Source organism: Pongo pygmaeus, chromosome 1, assembly GCF_028885625.2.
Source record: "Pongo pygmaeus isolate AG05252 chromosome 1, NHGRI_mPonPyg2-v2.0_pri, whole genome shotgun sequence".
Classification (NCBI taxonomy): Eukaryota; Metazoa; Chordata; class Mammalia; order Primates; family Hominidae; genus Pongo; species Pongo pygmaeus.
The window spans coordinates 83015655-83039231 of NC_072373.2; the positions used below are offsets into that span (position 1 = coordinate 83015655).

A 23577-nucleotide genomic window follows, 5' to 3' on the forward strand; every position below is an offset into this window, starting at 1 on the left:
CAATTTTTTCTTGTGGTAGAGTAATGGTCACCCCAGATCTGTGATACTCCTTGCATACAGAGGTGGGGTCTATGTCTACTGCCCTAGAATCTGGGTAGTCTCTGTGACTACTCTGACCAATAGAATGGAATATGGTGAAAGTGATAATTGATCAGTTTTTGAGCCCACGTCTTGAGGGAAGCTTCCCTTCTTTGGGTCTTGACACTCTCTCTGGGAACTCCTGAGAAGTCCGACTCCTGAGAAGTCCGACTACCCCCAGAACACCAAGCTAGAAAGGCCACTGGTCAACAGTCCCTGCTGAGCTCCCAGCCAACAGCCAACCATGTGAATGATCCTCTTAGAAATGGACCTTGCAGCCCATCAGGCCACTCCAGCTGATGCCAGATGAAACAGATAAACTGCCCGGTCAAGTCCTGTCCAAATTCCTGACCCACAAAAAGGGGAGCAAAATGAAATTATTGTCCTTAGTCATTAAGTTTTGGGGTAATTTGTTAAGCACCAATAGATAACAGGAATAGTGCTATTCCAAGGGCTAAGAAGCAAGTTTTAAGCAAATGCTTAGTCACTCTTCTCCTCAATAGTGATACACAACCTACTAAATATCAGTGACTGAGCCAAATATGTTACAGATAGGAAGCAACAGCAAAATAATGACAATATGGTAGAGCAAACCTTACCTCTATAACAGACCTGGTGGACATTCTGAGCTCCAGGGGTTCAGGACAGCTAGTTTTCATATAACAATATTTCACAAAACTGGAATCAAAGCCTCAGATTTTATATAAATGTGAGCAGTCATGTTTTCCATTTCAACAATATTTATTAAGGGAGTTTTATTATTTTATTTTTCAGTAATTAATACTATTGATACTCCTATTAACAAAACATTAATCATTTTATTTATTAAGCATCAGTATTATGTAAAATGAGGTTTGGAGCAAAACCAAACCAAACAGATCCATGCTGAGAATTATTGTATTACTATAGGGATTACAAGGGCTTCTTCCTTGCACAGCACCGCATTTCTCCTACTTGGTCAGTTTTCTTTGTTCCTTTGCGTCCCAAAGAGGCTTTCTCACAACTCTAATCAGTATTCCAAGCAACTGACACAGACTGAAAATAGACACAGGAGGTGCCCTCACCTGTCAGGTGTGCAGAAAGGCCTTGCAAGGAACTCAGCAGGTGGGATTGCCAGGATCCTGGCCTGGGATTATCCATCCGGGAGCCCTCCATCCTGCCATTTTCCCTAAACAATGTTGACTTTAAATTGTGAGGATTTGGTTTTAAGTAACAAATACTAAGAATCAAGAATCTGTCCTAAATGTACCTACACTCTGAGGCTGTGGGTTTGATAGGGGAGAATTTGAAAAGAGAAATCGCTGTGAAACATCTTTCCTTCTTATGGGTGGTAAAGATTGAAGTTCGGCTAATGAGTCAGCAAATCTGAGAAATCATACGTGAAGAGCCTACCTGGTACACTCTTGAGAAGCTGGAAGCTTTGTAATTCAGAAAAGAGGGGGGATTAAGAACAGATTTCCTCCTCAGCCCCACGATGTTTCTGTCTTTGACTGCTGATGCTAAAATGTGAGCAACATTAAACTCTGCTCCGTATTACCCAGTGTGGAATGTACGATGTAGATTACAAATGCTTTTACGAGTCAGCCACCGTGAGGGGGAGATATAAACCTAATAGTCATAAAACTGTTTGCCACAGACACGGTTTATTAAGTCTAATAAAGAAAGGTGTGGGGGCAAGACCTAAAACGGACGCTTGTTTTCCACAGAGAAGGAGGACTGCAGAAATAGAAAAGAGGAAGGAGGGAGAGACCTGAACAACTGGCCCTGTTTATATTTGCAAGGTCAGTGAGATGGCAGCCCTAGAGGTTTTGATTTATGACTATGTCTGTGTCCCAACTGGCATACCTGAGATGGAGTGAGATGACACTCACACCCTGATTGGAAAGCAGTGAGGGCTGGCTGTTCAAGAAAGACAGGCGGGGAAAAAAAGGATCTAGGATCGATACATACCTCATCATAGGATCAGGAAGCAGCTGCTAAAAAGCCTTGAGGCTGAATTGAAAGAGGAACAATAAAGGGGAGTTTGATGGACTTCCTAACCAAAAGCAGGAGAGTGGTGCAGCTTGCTTTAGACCTGCATTTTTCAAAATTGCAGACTGACCAATCCATGTATCATAAAATCAATTCAGTGGGTTGTGTTCAGCATCTGGGACAGAAAGTAAAAAAGGAAACAGAAAAAAAGGAAGGAAGGAAAGAAGGAAGGAAGGGAGGGAGGGAAGGAAGGCAAAGAGGAAGAAAGGGAGGGAAGGAGGAGGAGAAAGAAAGGGGATAGCACCACCCATTGTGAGGATAAGTGTAGTTTTGTGAACTTTTAAAAATTTATGTATACATGTATATATCTCTGAGTTGAGATGCAAATGGCATTGTCATAGTGCAGATTATAGTCAGCAAAGTTTGAAAGCCATCGCTTTAAACTAGTTGCCTGCTGTCCAGACATGGAATGTAGTGGAATTGGGGTCCTTCAGCCCAGACTATCCTATAGCTGATCACTTCCTGTCAAGGAGTCCCTTGGAAGTGAAATGGAGGTAGAGGTCCAGGAGGAGGTGTCTTTCTTGATTTGGCTTTTGCAAAAAAGGACAAGGTTTCTGAGCTCTAAGTGTTCGGTGACTTCAGAGAAAATGACTGCACACAGGCAAAGTTCAGGCTCTAAGGAAGAAGAGAAGTCAGTAAACGAAAGAAAATAGATTTTTAGCAAGCTGCTTCCAACAGGCTTAGTGAAAGAGCCAAGGTGGAGAAATTTTCACAGAAAAAGAAACGTAAAGGAGAAAGGATGGACAGGAGGAGCCATTTCCCAAAGAAACATAATGAAAACACAGAGAAATTACACTTCATTCCCCTGTCTCCTACCACACCCACCACAGATGCTTGCTCGCCACAGGAAGGGAAAGGAGAGCACAGTTAAAGAAATTCACTGAAGGTCAAGGGAAACAGTGCCACCGTGACAGGAAGCCTGATCGAGCCTTACCAAGCAGTTCTACAAAACTGCGAAGTCTTGAAAAGTTCAGATCTAAAAGCCAAAGCAAGAAATGGATTTTGACTTGGAAAGATATAAAGTCAAGTAGAAAAACATTCTTCAAATCAGGAACAAGAGAATGATAAAAATGTCTTTGCTCCTTTAGTTGGAAAGGAAGAGAAAACTGATGATAATAGCTAAGAAGGAAGAGACGGGGGGTGGGGGGGGGCCCAGAGGTTGGTTTGCATTACAAGCGCACTTCTTTTTTTTTTTCAAGACGGAGTCTGGCTCTGTCCCCCAGGCTGGAGTGCAGTGGCCGAATCTCGGCTCACTGCATGCTCTGCCTCCCGGTTCATGCCATTCACCTGCCTCAGCCTCCTGAGCAGCTGGGATTACAGGCGCCCACCACCACGCCAGGCTAATTTTTCTATTTTTAATAGAGACGGGGTTTCCTGTGTTAGCCAGGATGGTCTTGATCTCCTGACCTTGTGATCCGCCCGCCTCGGCCTCCCAAAGGACTGGGATTACAGGCGTGAGCCACCGTGCCCGGCCGTGCACTTACTTCTTAGGCTGTATTTATTTAGGTGACTGGGAAGGCCTGACAGAGACTATCGGTAAGGGAGAAGTCCCCACCAAGCTCCCCCCACTGACAGGAGGTTTTAAATTTTAGTGTCAACTCATGAATCACTTAGGGAAATTTGCCTAGCTGTGAGATGGATGAATCTCTAACCGCCCATTTTCTTCCAGAGAGTGACTCATAGTGGCTAGGTTTGAATTTAAGGTGTTTGAAGTTAGTGCCTAACTCAGGCAAAAATGAAGATTTGATACCCCATCCATTGTCTACACTCCCTTCTCAGATTCTTAATTCACCCTAGGATGAAATTTACAGATGAGACTTGAAATGTTAAGACTCCCTGCCAGGACAGCAAGCAGGGTACATCCCTGCTAATTTTGGCTGGCTGCTAGTGGCTGTTTGGAGCACTGGGTGAAGTTTTGCAAGGCTCTGTTCTAGTTCCACAGGAAAGAGTACAATTCTGTTTCTTAGGGGCTGGATATAGGGCTGTAGTGAGTTGAACCGTGGCCCTCCAAAATGGTATGTCTTCCAAAACCTGGGAATGTAATCTTTTTTGGAAAAAGGATCATTGCAGGAGTAATTAAGTTAAAGCTTTTGAGATGAGATAACCCTAAATTAGGATGGACTCTAAAGCCAGTGGCAAGTGTCCTTATAAGAGAAGAGAAGACAGAGCAGAAGGCCTTTTGAAGGAGCAGCAGAGATTGGAATCATGCTGCCACAATGCAAGAAACGCCCGTAGCCAACAGAAACGAGCAAGAGACAAGGAAGGAGTCTTCCCTAGAGTCTTTGGAGGCTGTGTGGCTCTGTAACCACCTTGATTTCAGACTTCTGGCTTCCAATATGTGAGAAAATAAATTTCTCCTGTTTTTAAGCTGCCTAGTTTGTAGTAATTTGCTGTGGCAGCCCTAGGAAACTAGTACAAGGACTAAGAGTCCGATGGTGAGGTATTTGCTGACTTGGTGCATAATTTAACTTAAAGACCTAAAATTTAACTTAAAGACTCAAACATTTACCTGAAGTCATAAAACCAGAAGGATGGAATTTCAGGCACTTCAATTACAAGGAGGACTGTTGAGGACGGGGACAAATATCAGTAAGTGATACTCTGCTTCTTAGAATACAGGATTTGCTCATGACAGAATTAGAGAAGCATGATGTCTTAACCAGTGTGTGTGGGACTCTGGCTAAATAAAAATTTCTTGACATGATGAGTTACTGAAAAAATTTTGTTGTCAGATACCCTTCTCTGGAAGGAAAAGGGAAGAGAACCACCATTTATCAAATACCTAGTATACCTTTATATATGTTATATTATTTATTCTCTACTACTGGGCAAAACTGGTATTCCGATTTTTTTGATTAAGTAATTTAAGCAAGCTTTCAAGGGTTTATAAGTAGGAGGACAGATCTGACCTCAATTTTGGTCTCCACTACACCACTTAATTTCTTTCCACAGTACCATGCTGCCTCCTAAAAGAGGGTTTTATTTATCTTTCATATATATATATATTTTAAAAAACAGCTTTATTATTGATATACAAACTGCACAAATTTAAAATATACAACAAGATTTGACATATGTATACATCTGTGAAGCCATCACTGCAACCAAGATTACATCATCCCTTGTGCCCCTTTTTAAGCCCTCCCTCTCACCCCCTCCCCACCCTATGCCCCCCAGGCAACCATTAAACTGCTTTCTGCCACTATAGAGATGTGTTCGCATTTTCTAGAATTTTATATAAATGGAATAATATAGTATGTACCCTTTTTTGTCTGACTTTCAAGCAGAGTAATTATTTTGAGATTCATCCATGTTGTTGTGTGAATCAATAGTTCATTTCTTTTCATTGCTGTATAGTATTCCTATGTGTAAATGTGACACAATGTGTTTATCCATTCACTTGTCATTGGACATCTTGGGTGTTTTTAGGTTTTTGGCTATTACAAATAAACCTGCTATGAACATTCACATACCAGTCTTTGCATAGACATAGGCTTTTTTTTTTTTGAGATGGACTCTCACTCTGTTGCCTAGGCTGAAGTGCAGTGGTGCAATTTGGTTCACTGCAACCTCCACCTTCTCTGGTTCAAGCGATTCTTTTGCCTCAGCCTAAGCAGCTGGGCTTACAGGTGCCCACCACCACAACCGGCTAATTTTTGTATTTTTAGTTAAGATGGGGTTTCACTCTGTTGGCCAGGCTGGTCTCAAACTCCTGACCTCAGGTGATCCACTTGCCTCAGCCTCCCAAAGTGCTGGGATTATACACATGAGCCACTGTGCCCTGCAGACATAGGCTTTCATTTCTCTTGAGTATATACCTAGGAGTAGAATGACGGGGTCATGTAGATATAGGTGTGCATGTTTAGGTAGGTGTATGTTTAATTTTAAAAGAAATTGAAAAACTGTAAAATGGACTATTTTACATTCCCACCAGCAGTATATAAGATTGTCCCAAGTACTCTACATTTTCCACCAACATTTGGTATGGTCAATCTTTTTAATTTCAGATATTTTAATAGGTATGTAATGGTAACTCATTGTGGTTTTAATTTGTGTGTCCCTAATGATTAAGGATTTTGAGCATCTTTTCATGTGCTTATTTGCCATCCACATATCATTTTTGGTGAACATGTATTCAAATCATTTGTCCGCTTTTTAATTGAGTTGTTTGTTTCCTTATTAGTAGGTTGTGGGAGTTTTAGAAAATATATTCTAGATAGAAGTTCTTTATCAGATATGTAATTTGAAAATATTTTCTCCAAGTCTATAGGTTCTGTTTTCATTTTTTAAAAAGCACTGTAGACTCATTCATCTGAACTGGTTTAGGTGTGGTTCTGTGTAGTAAAGTGGGATTGATTGGATGATAGCTCCAAAGCCTGTGCAATTGTAATAGTTTAGAGTTCAGATTTTATGAGGCCACTGTGGGAAGAGATAGCCTATGAAGTGTTACCACATGTTTGCCTTCCTTGAGAATTTCTGAAAAGGGCTAGATGATTTGGGATAAGTTTCTAGAAATCAATTGCTGAGTAGTATACACAAACCAAGAAGGGCATTAAAACCAACAGGATTCAGCTGCAGTCACTGCAAATCCAGAGAACATTTGCTCTGGATGTGGGGCCATGTTTTAAGGAAGTTCAGCCCATTGTACAGGAAAGTGGGTCTTTCAGGTTGAGCCTGTTTTTTCCTAGGAAGGGAGAATGGCTGCTGAAAAGGCTAAGGACTGAATGCCTTTGCTTCAATGCTTTTGTCTTCTGGTAGGCTAAGGTGATGTAAAATTGTGAAACCAGCAGAATTAGTCTTCCCTGCCTCCTATTTCCCCTGTCGGTGACTCCCTTCACCCCTGCCCCTTTGTGTCATATTTATTATTTGCCTTTCTCAATCAACAATCTGAGAAGCTCAATCACTCCAAAGTGATAGGCAGTTAATAAAATACATATTTCCTAGGGCAATTCTATGGTTTGTCCTCACCAAAACTCATGTTGAGGCTCGGTCTCCAATGGGGTGGCATTGGAAGGTAGTGTCTTAAGAGGTGATTAGGTTGTTAAGAGAGAGGAATGCTTTTCTCATGGGAATGAGTTCTTGCTCTTGGGGGACTGGATTAGTTACCATGAGAGGGGGTTGTTATAAAGTGAGGCTGTCTCTTGCCTTTGGTCTCTTTTGCACATGCCTGCTCTCCTCTTTCACATGCACTCATGCTATGTGATGCCATCTACCATGTTATGAGGCAGCATGAGGCCCTTGCCAAATGTGGCCACTTGATGTTGGACTTTCCAGCCTCCACAGCTATGAGCCAAATAAACCTCTATTCTTTGTACATTACCCAGTCTCAGGTATTCTGTTATGGCAACAGAAAAGAAACCAAGACAGGCAGTTTTTAAAATAAATATGTATGCCAGACTTTATTTATCTAGCCTACTGCTAATTGGACAGCTCATCATGTTGTTTATACATCCTATATTCTTAATGACTATTAGTTGCTAAACATTATAGTATTTATCTTCTGGTGCACATATGTAGCTGTTTTTGTTAAGTATTTATGAAGAGTGAGCCTGCTGGGTCAGAGGACAACCATATGTTTAGCTTTAGTAGATACTGCAAAATAGTTCCAAAAGGTTGTACTAATTTACATTCTCACCAGCAATGAAAGGGAGTTTTGATTGCTTCACATCTTCATTAATATTTGCTATTGTTGGTCTTTAGTTTGAGATATTCTGGTGAGTATGTAGTAGTATTGAATTGTGATTTTAATTTGAATCTCTGTTTTTTAATTTTTTAATTGATCTCTACCTTTATTCTTCTATGTTCAGATAACATGTTCTATATTATTTCAATCACTAAACATTTGTTGATATATGTATGGCCCAGTATATGATCTATTTTGGCAAATGCTCCATGTGTACATGATAAGAATGTATATCCTGTACTTGTTGGGTACATGTTCTATAAATGCTAATTAGGTTAATTTTATTTATTGTTTTGTCCAAATATTCTTGATAATTTTTTGATATTCTTATTAAAAATTATTCTTTGGATAATTTTTTTATTTTATCAGTTGCTGAGATAGTTTTTAAAAATATACATACAGTTGAGAGAGATTGTGGCTTTTAATTTTTCATTCAGTTCTGTCAGTTTTTTGCCTTACATATTTTGAGGCTGTGTTATTAAACATAGAAATTGAAAATTATTTTATATTTCTGGTGAATTGAACCTTTGATCATTATGAAATGTCTCTTTTTGTCTCTCTGTATCTAGTAATGATTACTTTAAAATCTGCTTCACTGGCTTGCTTTTGCTTACTTTACAATATCACCTTGGTACTTCTCTGATGGAGTGATGAAGTTTATGCTGCCTCTCCTTGAAACTTCGTGGACATTTGTGACAGCAGAGTACAGCAGAAGTGGTGCTATGTAACTCCTGAGGCTAGCTCATGAAAATTAATACACATCTATCTTATTCTCTTGGATGCAACTCTTGGAATTTAGCTACCATGCTTAGAGAAAGCCCAAAGTAGCCCACATGGAGGGACTATCTTAGGTATTCTGGCCAAAAGCCCAGGTAAATTTCAACATAAACTGCCAAACGTGAAGATGCCTCTGTGAGTCACCCTCAGCCTTAAGTCATCCCCAGTCTTCAAATCTTTCTAGCTGAGGCCTTGGACATCATGGAGCAAAGACAGGCTAACCCCACTGTGCCTCATCCGGGCTCCTGATTATGAACATAATAAAATGGTATTTTATGCCACTAAAATTTGAAGTTATGAGCAGTGGTAACTGGAACAGTGTAGTATAAATTTTTTATGCTTTGTTAACTTTTGTATATACTTATTTTATTTTTTGACACAGGGCCTCACTTTCTCACCCAGGCTGGAATGCAGTGGCATGGTCATAGCTCACTGCAGCCTTGAATTCCTGGGCTCAGGCAATCCTGTTGCCTCAGCTTCCTGAGTAGCTGAGGCTACAGGCATGTGCAACCATGCCTGGCTAATTTAAAAAAAAAAGTTTGGGCCGGGCATGGTGGCTCAACCTGTAATCCCAGCACTTTGAGAACTGAGGTGGAGGGATCACAAGGTCAAGAGATCGAGACCATCCTGACCAACATGGTGAAACCACGTCTCTACTAAAAATACAAAAATTAGCTGGGTGAGATAGCATGCGCCTGTAGTCCCAGCTACTCTGGAGGCTGAGGCAGGAGACTCACTTGAACCCTGGAGGCAGAGGTTGTAGTGAGCCAAGATCACACCACTGCACTCCAGCCTGGTGACAGAATGAGACTCTGTCTCAAAAAAAAAAAAAAAAGTTTGTAGAGACAGGGCCTCACTATGTTGCCTAGTCTTGTCTGAAACTCAGGGCCTCAAGCAATCATCCCACCTCAGCCTCCCAAAGTACCAGAATTACAAGCATGAGCTACCATGACAAGCCTATATCCTTATTTTTAAGGTGTGTCTCTTGTAAACAGTATGTAGCCTTTTTAAAAAAATTGAGTTTGACCATCTTTGTCTTTTAATTGGAGTATTTAGTCTATTTACATTTAATGTAGTTATTTATATATTTGAGTTTAAATCTACCATCCTACTATTTTCTTATTATTCTTTTCTTTCTTTTTTTTTAACCTATAGTTTCTTGTGGAGAAAGTTGTTCTTTTTCTGTATTCTTTTTCTCTACTTTCTTTTCTTCTTTTGGATTGATTATATTTTATTATTTTATCCACCCTTCATTAGCTTGTTAGCTGTACATTCTATTGCAAAACTTTCTAACAATTACACTACAAATTACAACATGCATCCTGGACTCCCCACCCAAATTTACAATTTCAGATAATCTCCCAAGATAATTATCATTAAACGGAGACAAAAAGGCAAATGAATGAATCAGGATTGAAAACTATATCTAGGAAAGAACTTTGAGTGTGGTTAGTAACACATGGAGTTGTCTAATCTACATAGATCATAAACCTATTGAGTTTTTGAAAGGGCCGTATTTTCAAAGAAACCAGGAACTTCCAAAAGCTTTTGGGTGGCATAAGCCTTAAAACAGCCCCTGAGCCACCAAATTTTGATAAACAGGACACAGTCTGCAAAAGCTATACAGCCTTCAAGGAAGACATGTCTTCAACGTGGCTATGGAGAATAATGGACAAGCAAGACAGCTAGGAGGGCAGAGCTAGAGGTCAAAGAGAACAACAGACAAGGGTATTCCTCTCAGAGAGACAAATCAAGGTCGAATCTAGGAGGATTCCTCACATCCTGGGTCAACATGTTCATTAATTATGTGACAGCAGTATTTCCTCTTCCTCCTTTTATAAAATGGTAGCTGCTTTTGGCAGTTATCCTGATCTGACCATAATGTGTTGCATTCAGGCCTGAGGGACAGAATGCACACCCATTGGAGAACCTAGCCTGGAACTACATATGCAGTAGTTGGTAAGTGGGATTTTGAGTTGCCTCACTTGGGAGGCAGTAAACATGTTCTGTAGGTGGGAAAAAAAAAGGTAACATGGATTGACTGACTGACTAGAGGAGTACATTGTGGCTGATACTGCTATTATCGACACACTGATTTCCTCTTTTTCTTGGGCTCATGGGCCTTATTTCCTATTCTTCCTTGCAAGAAAGCATGACCTTGCTGAGTTCTAGACAATGGAATATGAGTGAAAATGAAGTGGCCATTTTCAGGTCTGGACCATAAAACCTTCTGGGAAATTCTCCACGCTCGTCTCCATTTTATGTTGATACTGATGAGCATTGTGACTTTAGAAGCCATGCTTTAAAGTGGTGAACCTTCAAGATAGAAGGAGTCTTAGTTCTTGAATCACTGCTCAGGTACCTGTTTTGGAACTTATTTGAGCAAGAAAGAAATGCCCTTTAGATATAACAGCTAACATTACCCTTAGCAATACATGAAACTGTCACCTATCCCAACCACACATGAAGCGACCTCTGCCTTATTCGGGGGTATACAAGAGAGGAGGACATATGTTAAATCTCTCAATCCTGAGAGTTTTCCTAAGTGGGACCATAATGCTGAATTTTCTTTTCTTTTTTTTTTTTGAGATGGAGTCTCGCTCTGTCGCCCAGGCCAAATTTCAGTGGTGCGATCTCAGCTCACTGAAACCTCCGCCTCCCGAGTTCAAGCAATTCTCCTGCTTCAGCCTCCTGAGTAGCTGAGATTACAGGCACCTACCACCACACCTGGCTAAGTTTTGTATTTTTAGTAGAGATGGGGTTTCATTATATTGGCCAGGCTGGGCTCGTTCTCTTAACCTTGTGATCCTCCCACCTCGGCCTCCCAACATAATGCTGAATTTTAAAGGAGAAGTCTCTAAGCTCCATTTGGGCGAAGTGCCCTGGCCCATGAGTGCCGAGCACCTGCCCTCTTTCCTGTCTTACTCCACTGGGGAAGCCTTTTGACACAGGAAGCAGGAGCCAGCAAGATCCCAAGAGAATCAAAGAAAAGTGAAATCAAGCAGAATGATAAATTCTTAGAGGGGAAGTTAATTTCAGATGTTTTAGTTAGGCGTTTCCAACTAAAGTCTCAATCATTTAAGTTATTCTTCACGCCAATTTGGTGACAGAGATATGATTAAAAGTCAGGTCTCCTTTTATGATTTGTGACAGAAGAAAATGGACAGGCACACACAGTATTGTTTTAGCAGGCAATTAAGCACGACATTTCTGTAATGTCTCGTGGTTTCTCTTAAAACGTTATGCACATTTTTTTCATTCTACATGATAACATAACGTCGATGATTTTAATGTAAAAGAAAGTTTCAAATTACTTGTGGTAAAAAGAGGGCTCTCCAGGAAGATGCCTCATGCCCCTTGGCATCTTGCCACTTGCCCCAGGCATGCACATCTCCCAGTTTAAAAGACACAGCTTGATTATGGATAAAAAATTATTTTAGTGCTAGGGAATGCTTCCATGGGCTTCTCCTCTCCTCATGCCTTTTCTTATAGTCCACTGCCTGTCATCCCCATATCCAGCCCCAGTCTTAGTGAATCAAGCAGGGCCAAATTCCTACTCATCCTTTGAGGTTCGGGTCCATCATCATCTCTTCCAGCCAAGCCTCCTATGACCTTCCAAGTCCAGTTGTTCCCTTCGCTATTGTCTAGTCCACCACATACTAGATCCTGGACATATTAATATCTAGCACACACCTGCCACATTGCAATCAGCCTATTTGCATATTTACCTCCTCCAGAAAGTAGGACACATGCAAGTACTCAATAATATTTGTTAAATGAGTGAACTGAGGTGATGGCTGCAGGCTCCCTGGAGCCAATGGCCCAACCTGTCCCTCACAGCTGGGGCTGTGAGGGTGGGAGATAAGTGGTCACTTACTGGCTAGGGGAGGGGCTTCGGAGGTAGTGGGCCTGCACCGCCCTCACGTTGGCTTCATCCTCCTCGCTTGGGACTACCTGCTCCTCCTCTGGGTCCTTGCTGGTCGCCATGACAACCTGCCAACCTCTGAAAGTTTGGCAAGAAAAAGGCAGTTAGGGAATTATGTTCCAGAGGTTTTGTTGGGGGAGAAGGTGTGTCGGTGATGTCACCTCAGTGGAACTAGGAATAGGAAGGTCCCGGTGGGCAAAGGACCGGCAAGGAAAACCCAGTCAGACCTCCACCAACTGTTACCGGGACACCAAGAAGTGCACCCTGCCATATTAGGAGGCCACCTTGAAGTGACAATATGGAAGTGCCAGTGTGGCTCCTTCTACAGATGCCAGCAAGGGAGCAGGCAGAGGAGCCAGCAGGTTACCTGAACTCAGCTCAGGAAGTTGAAGAACAATGACTTCCCCGGACCAGCAAGATTTTTCAGTTGAAGTTATAGGGTATGCATACACACACACTCCTCACCTATGCCCATGTGCACCCCTTTGTCTCTGCTGGGGAAGATGCAGCTGGCCTTTGGTGACTCTAACCAAGGCCACAGGAAGCAGGGCCTTTGGCTCAGGCCTCATCCTGGAGCCTATTAAGGGACATGAAGTATACCAGCAGCTGGTCCTAGCCATCATGGCTGTGCCCTGACACTGAGGGCAAAGCCGCTGCCCCTTGTATTGTAAGTCCTGGGCTCACCAGGACTAACAAGGGGAGAAGCACACTCACCTCTAACCTGCCTGGATGTTCCCCACCAAGGGCTGAGGGACCCAGACGAAATGACCGAAGCTGAAGCTCTGGCCAGTGAGACAGGAATCAGCTACCTCCTCTCTTCAGGGCTTCTTCTTCTAGGGGCAGGACAGCTGTTAACAGGAAACCTTAGCCACCCTCTAAATTTAGCCTCTGGCCCCATAGGCTGGCAGATCTCTGGGAGGAAGGAATGCAGGCTCTGGACCCAGGCCCCAAAGCAGTCCTCACTTAACTCTTTCCCTCCTGGCTGATTCTCCAGGCACTGACATTTAGCAGCAGAATTGGAAGACGTTTGTGCTTGGTAGATGGAGAACCTAAAGAACAGCTTTTCTCTGGGTTCTCTCTTCAAACCCTCTTGCCTAGGACCGCCTATTCAAAGTTCTTCTGGAAGAGAGTCTAAATCCAAAGATATAGAAGAATAAACAAACTTACCACAGCCGCATGTCAACTAGAGAGGCCTAAAAAAAGGACCAGATATATAGAATGGAAAGGGTCCTCAACAGATAGATATTGGGAGAGCACTGTGGTACAATTAAAGAGTAGTCATTGCTTGTGACCAGGATTACATTTCTTTTTCTTTTTTTTTAGACAGGGTCTCACTCTGTTGCCCTGGTGAGAGTGCAGTGGTGCCATCACAGCTCACTGCAGCCTCAACTTCTTGGGGTCAGGTGATCCTCCCACCTCAGCCTCCTGAGTAGCTGGGAGTACAGGCACATGCCACCACACCCGGATAATTTTTAAATTTTTTGTAGAAATGGGGTCTCACTATGTTGCCCAGGCTGGTCTCGAACTTCTGGGCTGAAGGGATCCATCCACCTTGGCCTCCCAAAGTGCTGGGATTACAGGTGTGAGCCACCGTGCCCCGCCTACGTTTCTTTTAATAGACACGTCTCTGGATGGTCAACTGGACAGTTATGCTTACCCTCCATGTTTCCTCCCCTCTACTCACACCCCAAGGTGATGATGGATTGGCAACCCTGGGTGACATAAGAATTCCGTGAGCTTCATAAATGCCAAATAAGCTGTCTTACCCTACTACCCCCTCTACCATCACATTGATCAAAGCAAAGCCAAATAGCCCACACTTCTCATCCCACACATACTATAGTCATCCTTTCATCCATTTATCCATCCGTCTATTTACCCATTCATTGTAATCACTGAATTACAAATATTCATTGACTACCTACTACATATGGTACTGTACTTGACCAAAGTTGGTAAGACACATAGCTTAAAGTTGTCTTTCTTCCTAGTTAGGTGGAATGATGCCTGCTATATAGTATCATTAGAAATGGCTGAATGAATGAGCTCACTGTTTATTAGGAGGAATGAGACACAGACCAAAAATAACTCAAGCATAAGAGAGAATGTAGTTAGTGTCCTAAAAGAGATCCAGAGTGCTGTGTGAGTTCAAAGGTGAGAAAGAGCCCTTCTGACAGAAGAAATCAGGAAAGACTTCATAGAAGCAGTGGTGATATATGAGCTGACTTCTAAAGGACAAGTAAGATTATAATAGCAGATATAATAGGGGAAGGGAATTACTGAGGGGGTGGCATCGACAAAATTTTGGGGGTAAGGAAGTATGAGTTCTGGGTATGGAAATATGTCTAACTTGGTCAGAGCATAAAGTACATATTCTGGAAGGTAGACTGTGTTTGAGAACAAATGCTAGAATACCTTAAAAGCCAATTTGTTAGGTTCTGCAGAGTTAGTGATAGGACCCAAGCAGACAAGTAATATCATCAGGGCTGTGTGTTAGGAAGACTAATTTGGCAAAGATACTATAAAATGTTGGGGCTGAGCAATTATTACATATAATAAGAGAATTAACAAGGTGCCTGAGTGAAATGTAATAAACAGAAAACAACAAATTTTGTATGTCAACCAAACCTAGCAGTCAAAAGGATTGATAACAATAATTCATGTAGGATACTATGAATTCATAACACAAAGAAATGCTAGGGGAAATATTTGCAATGCTTATCACTTCAAAAAGTTCCTTTCTCTAATATACAAAGAGCTGCTAGAAGTCAACAAGCTAAAGATCAACAACTCAATAGAAATATGGCCAAACAGCTGGAAGTGGTGGCTCATGCCTGTAATCCCAGCACTTCGGGAGACTGAGGCAGGATTGCTTGAGCCCAGGAATTCAAGACCAGCCTGGTCAACATAGCGAGATTCTGTCTCTATATTTTTAAAAATTTATTAAAAAAAGAAATATGGGCAAATGAGCTACCTAGTCTCAGAAAAGAAAATATATATGATGTGCAACTATAGTAAAAGATTTTCAATTTCACTAATAATTTTTTTTTTTTTTGAGACAGAGTCTTGCTCTGTCACCGAGGCTGGAGTGCAGTGGCACCATCTTGGCTCCCTGCAAGCTCTGCCTCCCGAGTTCACCATTCTCCTGCCTCAGCCTCCTAAGTAGCTGGGACTACAGGTGCACACCACCACACCCGGCTAATTTTTTGTATTTTTAGTAGAGGCAGGGTTTCACCGTGTTAGCCAGGATGGTCTCGATCTCTCGACCTCGTGATCAGCCCACCTCGGCCTCCCAAAGTGCTGCGATTACAGGTGTGAGCCACCGCTCTCGGCCTAATTTCACTAATAATTTTAAAAAGTAAATTATGTATACGTGGGATATCATGTTCACTTAGATTGGCGATGAGCAGAAAGTTTGATAAGTGTGTCATAAACATTTGGTAACTGTGTTAGCGAGTGTGTGGGGAGATAGGTATCCTTATATGCTGCTAATAGGGGTGTAGGCTGTAAAATTCTCATGGTAGCTAGTTTAGCAATATCTATAAAAATTACAAATATGCATAACTTTCAGTGAGTCATTTCAGAAATTTTACTTTTAATAATTTATCTTACATGTATAATCACAACACATGTGAAATATCGTACACATAATAGATATTGGTTGCAATCTTTTCATAGTTGTGAAAGATGAGGAAAAACAATCTTAAAAGTAGTTTGGTTAAATAAATCATGTCACTCATATACAGTGAAATATCATCCTCATTTTAAATAGATGTTGGTGGTGGTGCTATACATACTGATACAGAAAGCTTTCTAAAACCTTTCATTAAATGAAAAATGAATAAATCATTGCAGAACAGTGTATATGGCACACTATCATATATCTAGAATATCTATGGAAGAAACCAGCAATAGCCACTGCTCCTGGAGAATTATGGTCCCGCACCACTGATCATTCTTTCAGTAGGGTGACCATCATCCAAATTTGCTTGGGACTGAGGGGGTTCCTTTTGGTTTGAAAACCAGGACAGTCCTAGGAAAACTGAGACAAGTTGGTCACACATCCCCAAGATGATCTTCTTTCACTTATGAACTTGCTACTTTCCCAATCAGAATATAAACTCTGAGGGGGGAGAAACTTCCTGTTTTCTTCATGACTGTATCTCTAGCGCACTGTGGGGTGGAGGTTGTAGAAGAGGAGAGAAGTAGAGAAACAGATCACATTGTGTCTTGAAGTGTTTCAGCAAATATGGGCAACACCCTTCTTTTACTAGCTTGGAACCTTACCTCTGAGGGCATTTCCCTTTTTATTATTTATTTCCTGTCAGTTATAAGAGAGGCCTACCCCTTTGTGAGCAGTCTAGGACTTTGTACACCTGCTAAGTAGGGAGAAGGCAGGGGAGGTGGCTGGTTTAAGGGGAACTTGAGGGAAATAGGGAAGACTCCTCTTGGGACCTTTGGAGTAGGTGACACATGAGCCCAGCCCCAGCTCACCTGCCAATCCAGCTGAGGAGCTCAGCTGCCAATCCAGCTGAGGAGCTCACCTGTCAATCCAGCTGAGGCCGGGCAGAGGTGGGTGGAAAGAGGGAAAACTACAGGGACCTCCAGTTGGGCCAGGCCAGAAGCTGCTGTAGCTTTAACCAGACAGCTCAGACCTGTCTGGAGGCTGCCAGTGACAGGTTAGGTTTAGGACAGAGAAGAAGCAAGACCATGGTGGGGAAGATGTGGCCTGTGCTGTGGACACTCTGTGCAGGTGAGTAGGCCCCTTTTCTGTCCAGCACCCAGGGGTGGGTGAGACATGGGGACCTAGGGCTGAAGGAGAGGCTCTCCCAGAGCCTTCCCAGGAAGGGCCTCCAGCAACACAGCTGTGTTCCCGCTGGGCCAGAATTACACATTCCGGACAAGTGCCCAGAATCAGAATGGTTTTTATTTGCATATTAGTAAATAACATTCTAGCCCACTGCTGAAATGAAGAATTCAAAGTACTCTCAAGACCATATTTTCTTATCCCAAATTAGATTATAGGATCAGACACAGGATTTGACAATGCGGACAAAGTATTTGAAATCCGAGTTGTCCTAGAAAATCCAGGATGTGTGGATCTAGATACGTTCATTATCTAGTATATTAACGTTTGTGTTAAAACCAGAGAAAGAGACGGGAAACTGAGGCAGAACAGACAATGCAACTTATCCAGTATCATTCACAGAGCAAGAGAAGATTCAAACCCTAAAAACAAACAACAAACTAGATGGGTCTTTTCCAAAGGCCAAAGCTCCTTGCCACTTCTGGGACCCTGGTCATTGAAAACTCTGGGACTCTGAGCATTTCCCTCTGGGAGGGAAACCTCCCAGAATAAAATCAGACATTCATGAGTACACGGTTGAATCCACATCAAGTGCTTAATAGCACAGTGTTGCGTGGGGACCTATGGAGTGTCTAAGGGTTAGAATTAAAGTCTTGGCATTAAGTTACCAACCATTTTGCTGGGCATCGGAAGGAAATAGAATGGAGAGAGTGAAGTTGAGAGACACACGGTTTGGCAAAGTTTAGGAATATCTTTGGTTTAGTGTATTTGGCCATCACCTTGCAATTCAGACACTGTTGAGGGCTTCCAGGATCCAGCTGCAATGGGGAGGAGAAGAGCTATACCAGGAAACTCAGGAGCACCAAGCCTCGGGAAGTGGAAACCAGGAGACTGGTTTAGAGCTCACTTTTTAGCATACACAGGAAAGCCCCGGGCCACGGGGCCTACAGCTCATCATGGTTCTCCCAGGCCCTAGACATGCTTATTTCTCAACACCTGGCCTTGGGGCTCTCGAGGGAAGGGCAGCCTGCTGCTGGGGAAGGGCTGGATCACAGGGTTTGGAGTAAGATCTGGGCAAGATCATTCTCTCAGGCTGGCTCAAGCCCATCTGACTGAAGGCAGAGAGCCCCTCATCATCCACCAAGATGGACTGGTTAGCTCATTCCTTTACCCAAACAACTCTTTACTGAGCACATAGTTTGTGCAGGCGCCATAGAAGTGAGGAGTCTGGAATGATTAGTCATAAGTGGGCCTATCTCAGCCGTTAGACTCAGGCAGGGAGGATGCTCCAGGGCCTGAGAGAGGGAGGCTGAAGGAAACACCCATCCTTCCCTGGCTGGGCCAGTGAGTCTCCCATCTTCTCCTGGTAAGCAAGAAGCTCCTCCATGCCTGCACCACCCCAACCCCAACACATATCCCCACACTTGTAGACTGGCTGCAACCCATGCATGAATGAAAATAAGAAATTTTGGCTTAGAAAAATGATCTTAAAACAAAATGCTCACCCAGCTTGGAGGGAAAAGTGGCCGTAACTCTGAATTGCCTGGAGCAGGACATTTTGCTTCTTCCTATGAGAAGGCAAGTGACCCCTGGGGAACTCACCCAGCAGAACAAGTCTTGGGCATGTTTTCAGACACACTGATGAAGTGTCTTCTATCTCCGCCCCATCCCTCCCACCACAGCCTGCCCAACCCAGAATCATGTGCCCACCACCTTTTCTTCCTCCATATCTTACATTAAGAGGAAGAAGAGGCCAGAGCAGTGGGGCAGGAGAAGCCAGGCTTGGTGGTCAACTCGAGGCATATAGACAGAGTTTACCAAATAGTGAAATAGCCATTGCCACTGCAGGTGAGCAAGGAAGACCTTCAAAAGTCGACCAAAAGCAACCAGGCGGCCCTCCCCACCATGCCTCATGAGAGGACACCACCTCCTCCTTTGCGCAGGTAAGGGAGACCCAGCTAGGAGCAGGGACATTAGGAAAGGCTTCCTGGAGGAGGTGGAGCTTGACTTGGGTTCCAGAGGACCTACTGGGCTTTTCTCTTCTTTCTCTTCCCATCTGACCTTTCCGAGGAATTGATTCTGCTAAGACTTGGCCAGGGAAGCACTGCACTGATGAATGGGCCTCAGGACTCAAGTGGTGTTCAAGGAAGCAGAAGCTATTCATAAGGTCCCATGCAGGGGGCACAAACGCAAGGCCGTGCTTTTAAAGTAGGGAGTTTAAAAGCAGTCATAAAACCGACTAAGAGTTGGTCTGCATTTTTTTTTTTTTTTTTTTTTTTTTGGTGAGACAGAGTCTGGCTTGCTCAGGCGGAAGTGCAGTGCTGTGATCTCAGCAAACTGCAACCTCCGCTTCCCAGGTTCAAGAAATTCTCCTGCTTCAGCCTCCCGAGTAGCTGGGATTACAGGCATGCACCACCATGCCCGGCTAATTTTTTGTATTTTTAGTAGAGACAGGGTTTCACCATGATAGCCAGGCTGGTCTTGAACTCCTGACCTTGCGATACGCCCGCCTCAGCCTCTCAAAGTGCTGGGATTACAGGTGTGAGCCACCGTTGTTCTGCTTTTTATGATTATCATGTGCTGACAATTCTAAACGAGTCAGTGACAAAACAGACCTCCATGCCTGGGAAATGTTCCACCCGTCCCTCCTAACACTCCACTGCCATCCCAGGGGACCAAAGAGGGCTGACCCCAGTGCCTCTTAACTGACTATGGTGTGGGCAAATAACTTCACCTTGCTAAAGTCTTGCACAGTCTTCTAGTCTGAAATGGAGGGGTGTAAAATTCACACTGTGCCCCAACAGGGCTATTATAGGTACTAAATGAATTTGTACGTGTAAAAATCTTGGAAGAGTACCTGACACATAACAACCACTCAATAAATGCCAGTTATGAGTGCAGTTATTATTATTACTGTGGGGGAATGTAAGTTACAGAAAATTAGTAGACTTTGGTGACCAGTCATCTGAGAGCTCTGAGATGACAGACATGTGCCAAGAAAGGGAGTCAGAGGTCACTGTGGATGAACCCTAGATTATCACCAAAAAAGCCTCCACGTGCTGCCCCCTCCACAAGGCTGTTAGAGAAAATGCTCCAATGTGTGCACAAAATCAAGGCACTTCCATTCCAGGATTTTTTTTTCAGCCACCAGACTTCATGAAATATTTGATGTGCTGCAATGTGCCACTGCATGAAAAGGGATGCATAAAGAGGAAAGCTCCAGGAGAAAAAAGTCACTGAACAGCTCTGCTTAGAGCCAGTGAAACCTTTGAAGACCCAATCTCTCAGACACACACACTTACTTACACACCCCACCTTCCTAGAATGAGAGGAAGCTTCCTTGTTTTTCTAAGTTAAATGAGAAAAACTCAGGAGAACTTTAACCTGGGAAAGGTGTAAAAGCTTTTTTCTTTCTAGAAAAAAATATTTTTTCTCCCCCCATATAAAAAAGTTTCAGAAAACCCACAGATGCTTGATCCATGAAGGGTTTTTGAAGGGAACCAAGTTTGCAAGTTGCTGACATTTTGAGACTGATTGTGCCATTTTAGAACCCTTCCCTGGCATCTTTGTTAGAGGCACAATCCCAGCAGGAAGATTTTTCCTAAATGTGGTGCCCTACACTTGTGTGCTCTGAAGTGCCATGTTCCTGTGGATCACACAGGCGTGGGTTGCTCCCTGGGGTCTGCCCTATCACAATGGCCTATCTGAGCCCAGAGTCACATGTCTAAGCTCTGTGCAGTGGCCTAGCCTAAGATATGTGGTTTAGGGGCTCAGCCTCAGATGTGCACTTCTGATGAGACCCTGGACCTCAAGAGGGTAGTAGCCAGAGCCGGGGTGGTGTCAGCCTGCAAATGCAACTGCAAGATAAGCGGCCTGCCCACTATCTGCTCTGTGGCCCTGGGTCCTGTTGCCATTCCAATCCTAAATTAGCCTGGCTCCCCGCTGGGGCCTGGGCACCACCTGCTGCCACCTGAGCACAAGTCAGAAGCCAGCGCTTGTAGGAAGAGCTCATGCACCTGGAATGAATCACATTGCCTGTCAGAGATGCAATCAGGATTAAAATGTCCTACTCTAGTCTCAGTCCCAGCCTCAACAGAGAAAAGATGCTATGAATGGTCCGTCTAAGAAGGTTAGGTGTTCAAAAGAGGAAGAGTAATAATTTAGGCCAGTGGCTCTCAACCCTGGTTGCCCATCAGAGTCACCTGGGAAGTGAAAATACAGATGCCCAGTCTCCCCCATACCTTCTGAGTCAGAATCCAGAGGGGCAGGATCTGGGTTTCTCTCTGGCTTTTGAAAAGTTACTCAGGTGATTCTGATGTGCAGTCTAGGTGTAGAGACACAAATTGGAACTTAAGTAAAAGTCGGTTTAATGAACAGTTGCCTCTAATACACTGCATGTGACTTTTAGCTCAGTTTTGCATCATCCAGTTGCTTCTCTGAGTTGCTGTCCAATTCCCTCAATTTAGGGGGCTCAATTTTATGCATTCTCCCACGTCAGTGTGCATACAAGTCATCTGGGGATCTTGTTAAAATGCAGACGATTCAGTATGTCCAGGTTAGGGCCTGAGATTCTGCATTTCCAATGAGCTCCCAGGGGATAATACTCCTGGTCCAGGGACCACAGAGTCTGAGAAGCAAGGCCATAGGGAAGAATTGGTTCATGGGCACAGGTGTCATCCTCATCTTGCCTTTGCCCACCAGAGCCCCTCTTAGGGCTTTTTGGTAATACAACCATGCTGCCTATTGTGATGCTGGTCACCAGGAAGCCTGGGGAAAGTGTGCCTGGCCCAGCATGTACTTGTAATCCTGGCAGTGTTTGACCTGGCTAATCTCTCCCGCATTTCTGAAACACTCTGTTCTGTTGGTTCCCATGAGACTTCCTCTCCTTGTTCTCCTCCTACATCTCTGGCCTTGATGTTTCCATGTCTCCTTAGCAGCCTCATTCTCCTCTGTCCTGCCATGAAATGTCAGAGTCCCTCACCCTCAGTCCCAGGCTCTCCTATTGTCACTCTACATTCACCTCCACCTCCAAAGCTTTAGTTGCCACCCATTCCCAGCTGACTTATAAATTTCTGTCTTCAAACCCAACATCTCTCCTGAGCTATTGTCTCACAAGTCCAACAGCCCACATGACTTCTCAACCTAGATTTGCGGAACACTGAAAACTCTCAGACTGAAAACAAAACTCATGATCTTTGTCTCCAAACCTGGGTCTTTCCCAGTGAGCTCTCTCTCAATAAATGACAAACTGTCCATTCAGGAATGAAAGCCAGAAACCTAGCAGTCATCTGTTACATTTTCTATTGCTGTATAATAAACCACTCCAACATTTAGTGACTTGAAACAATAATAATCATTTATTTTCCTCTTAAATTAGCAATTTGGATGGTGCTTGGCAGGAACAGCTTGTCTTTGCTTTATGCAGTATCAGCTGGGTTGGCTTAACCAGCATTGGAAGACCCACTTCCAAGACGGTGCACTCACTGGCTAACAAGCTAGTATATAGTCTAGTTCCTCTCTCCAGGGGCCTCTCCACAGACAAGCTTGCGCCTCCTCATAACATGGTGGCTGGATTCAAGAGTAAACATCTAAAGAGACAAGAAGTTAAAGCTGCTAGTTTCTTAGGGCAAAGCCCAGAAACTGACCCAGCATCACTTCCGCCATAGTCTATTGAGAAGCAGTCACAGAACCCAACTCAAGGGAGAGAATAAGAACACCTTTTGTTGAGAACAGTTTAAAAGAATTTGGGGACCACATTTTAAAACCGCCACATCACCCTTGATCTCTTTATCCCCCACCTACAGATTCAGATCATCACTTTGTGTGATGATTTTAGCTCTCCAGCATTTCTTCAATCTGCCTGTTTTTCTCCATTTCCTCTGCCACCTCATGCTCTACACTGCCTCTCCTAAGCTACTGCCACAGCTGCCTCACTTGCCTCCTGAGCCTGTTTGCCCTTCTCCTAACTGCTCTCCACCCTGGAGCCAGAATGATCTTGTAAAATAAAATAATGACCATGTCACTACCTCTGCTTAAAGCCCTTCCATAACTTCCCATGACTATTAGGATAAAGACTCAAATAGTTGTCATGGCCGATAAGGGCCAGGCCCAGCCCACATTTCTTGCTGCACTGGCCATGTATGGTGTGATTTGAGTTGCTTGTAGGAGGGTCTTGGTGGGGGCAGGCAATCTGGCTGAAAGGGTGGATAGCAGGATTTGTCCTCAACTACTTGGATGAGACAAGGAAGCTGTTTTTACTTGTCCTGTATTTGGACA

The 23577-nt window shown here is 43.4% G+C and overlaps 2 protein-coding genes across 3 annotated transcripts in view; one reads left to right on the plus strand and one right to left on the minus strand.

The window, feature by feature from the left end:
- STYXL2 (serine/threonine/tyrosine interacting like 2) overlaps positions 1 to 18916 on the minus strand; it is a 44493-nt gene extending 25577 nt beyond the window's left edge. Inside the window, exons 1-2 of one of the 2 annotated variants that reach the window (XM_054452674.1) lie at positions 13209 to 13329; positions 12447 to 12572 (exon numbers count right to left, since the gene is read on the minus strand). In XM_054452674.1, the coding sequence (XP_054308649.1) occupies positions 12447 to 12556 (110 nt within the window). In that variant the 5' untranslated portion in view covers positions 12557 to 12572; positions 13209 to 13329. Of the gene's footprint in view, positions 1 to 12446; positions 12573 to 13208; positions 13330 to 18806 lie in introns of those variants that run through there. The other variant, XM_063649317.1, reaches the window with a different exon arrangement.
- GPA33 (glycoprotein A33) overlaps positions 17115 to 23577 on the plus strand; it is a 45235-nt gene continuing 38772 nt past the window's right edge. Inside the window, exon 1 of the mRNA XM_054452749.1 lies at positions 17115 to 17247. Within this exon, the coding sequence (XP_054308724.1) occupies positions 17205 to 17247 (43 nt within the window). The 5' untranslated portion in view covers positions 17115 to 17204. The remainder of the gene's footprint in view (positions 17248 to 23577) is intronic.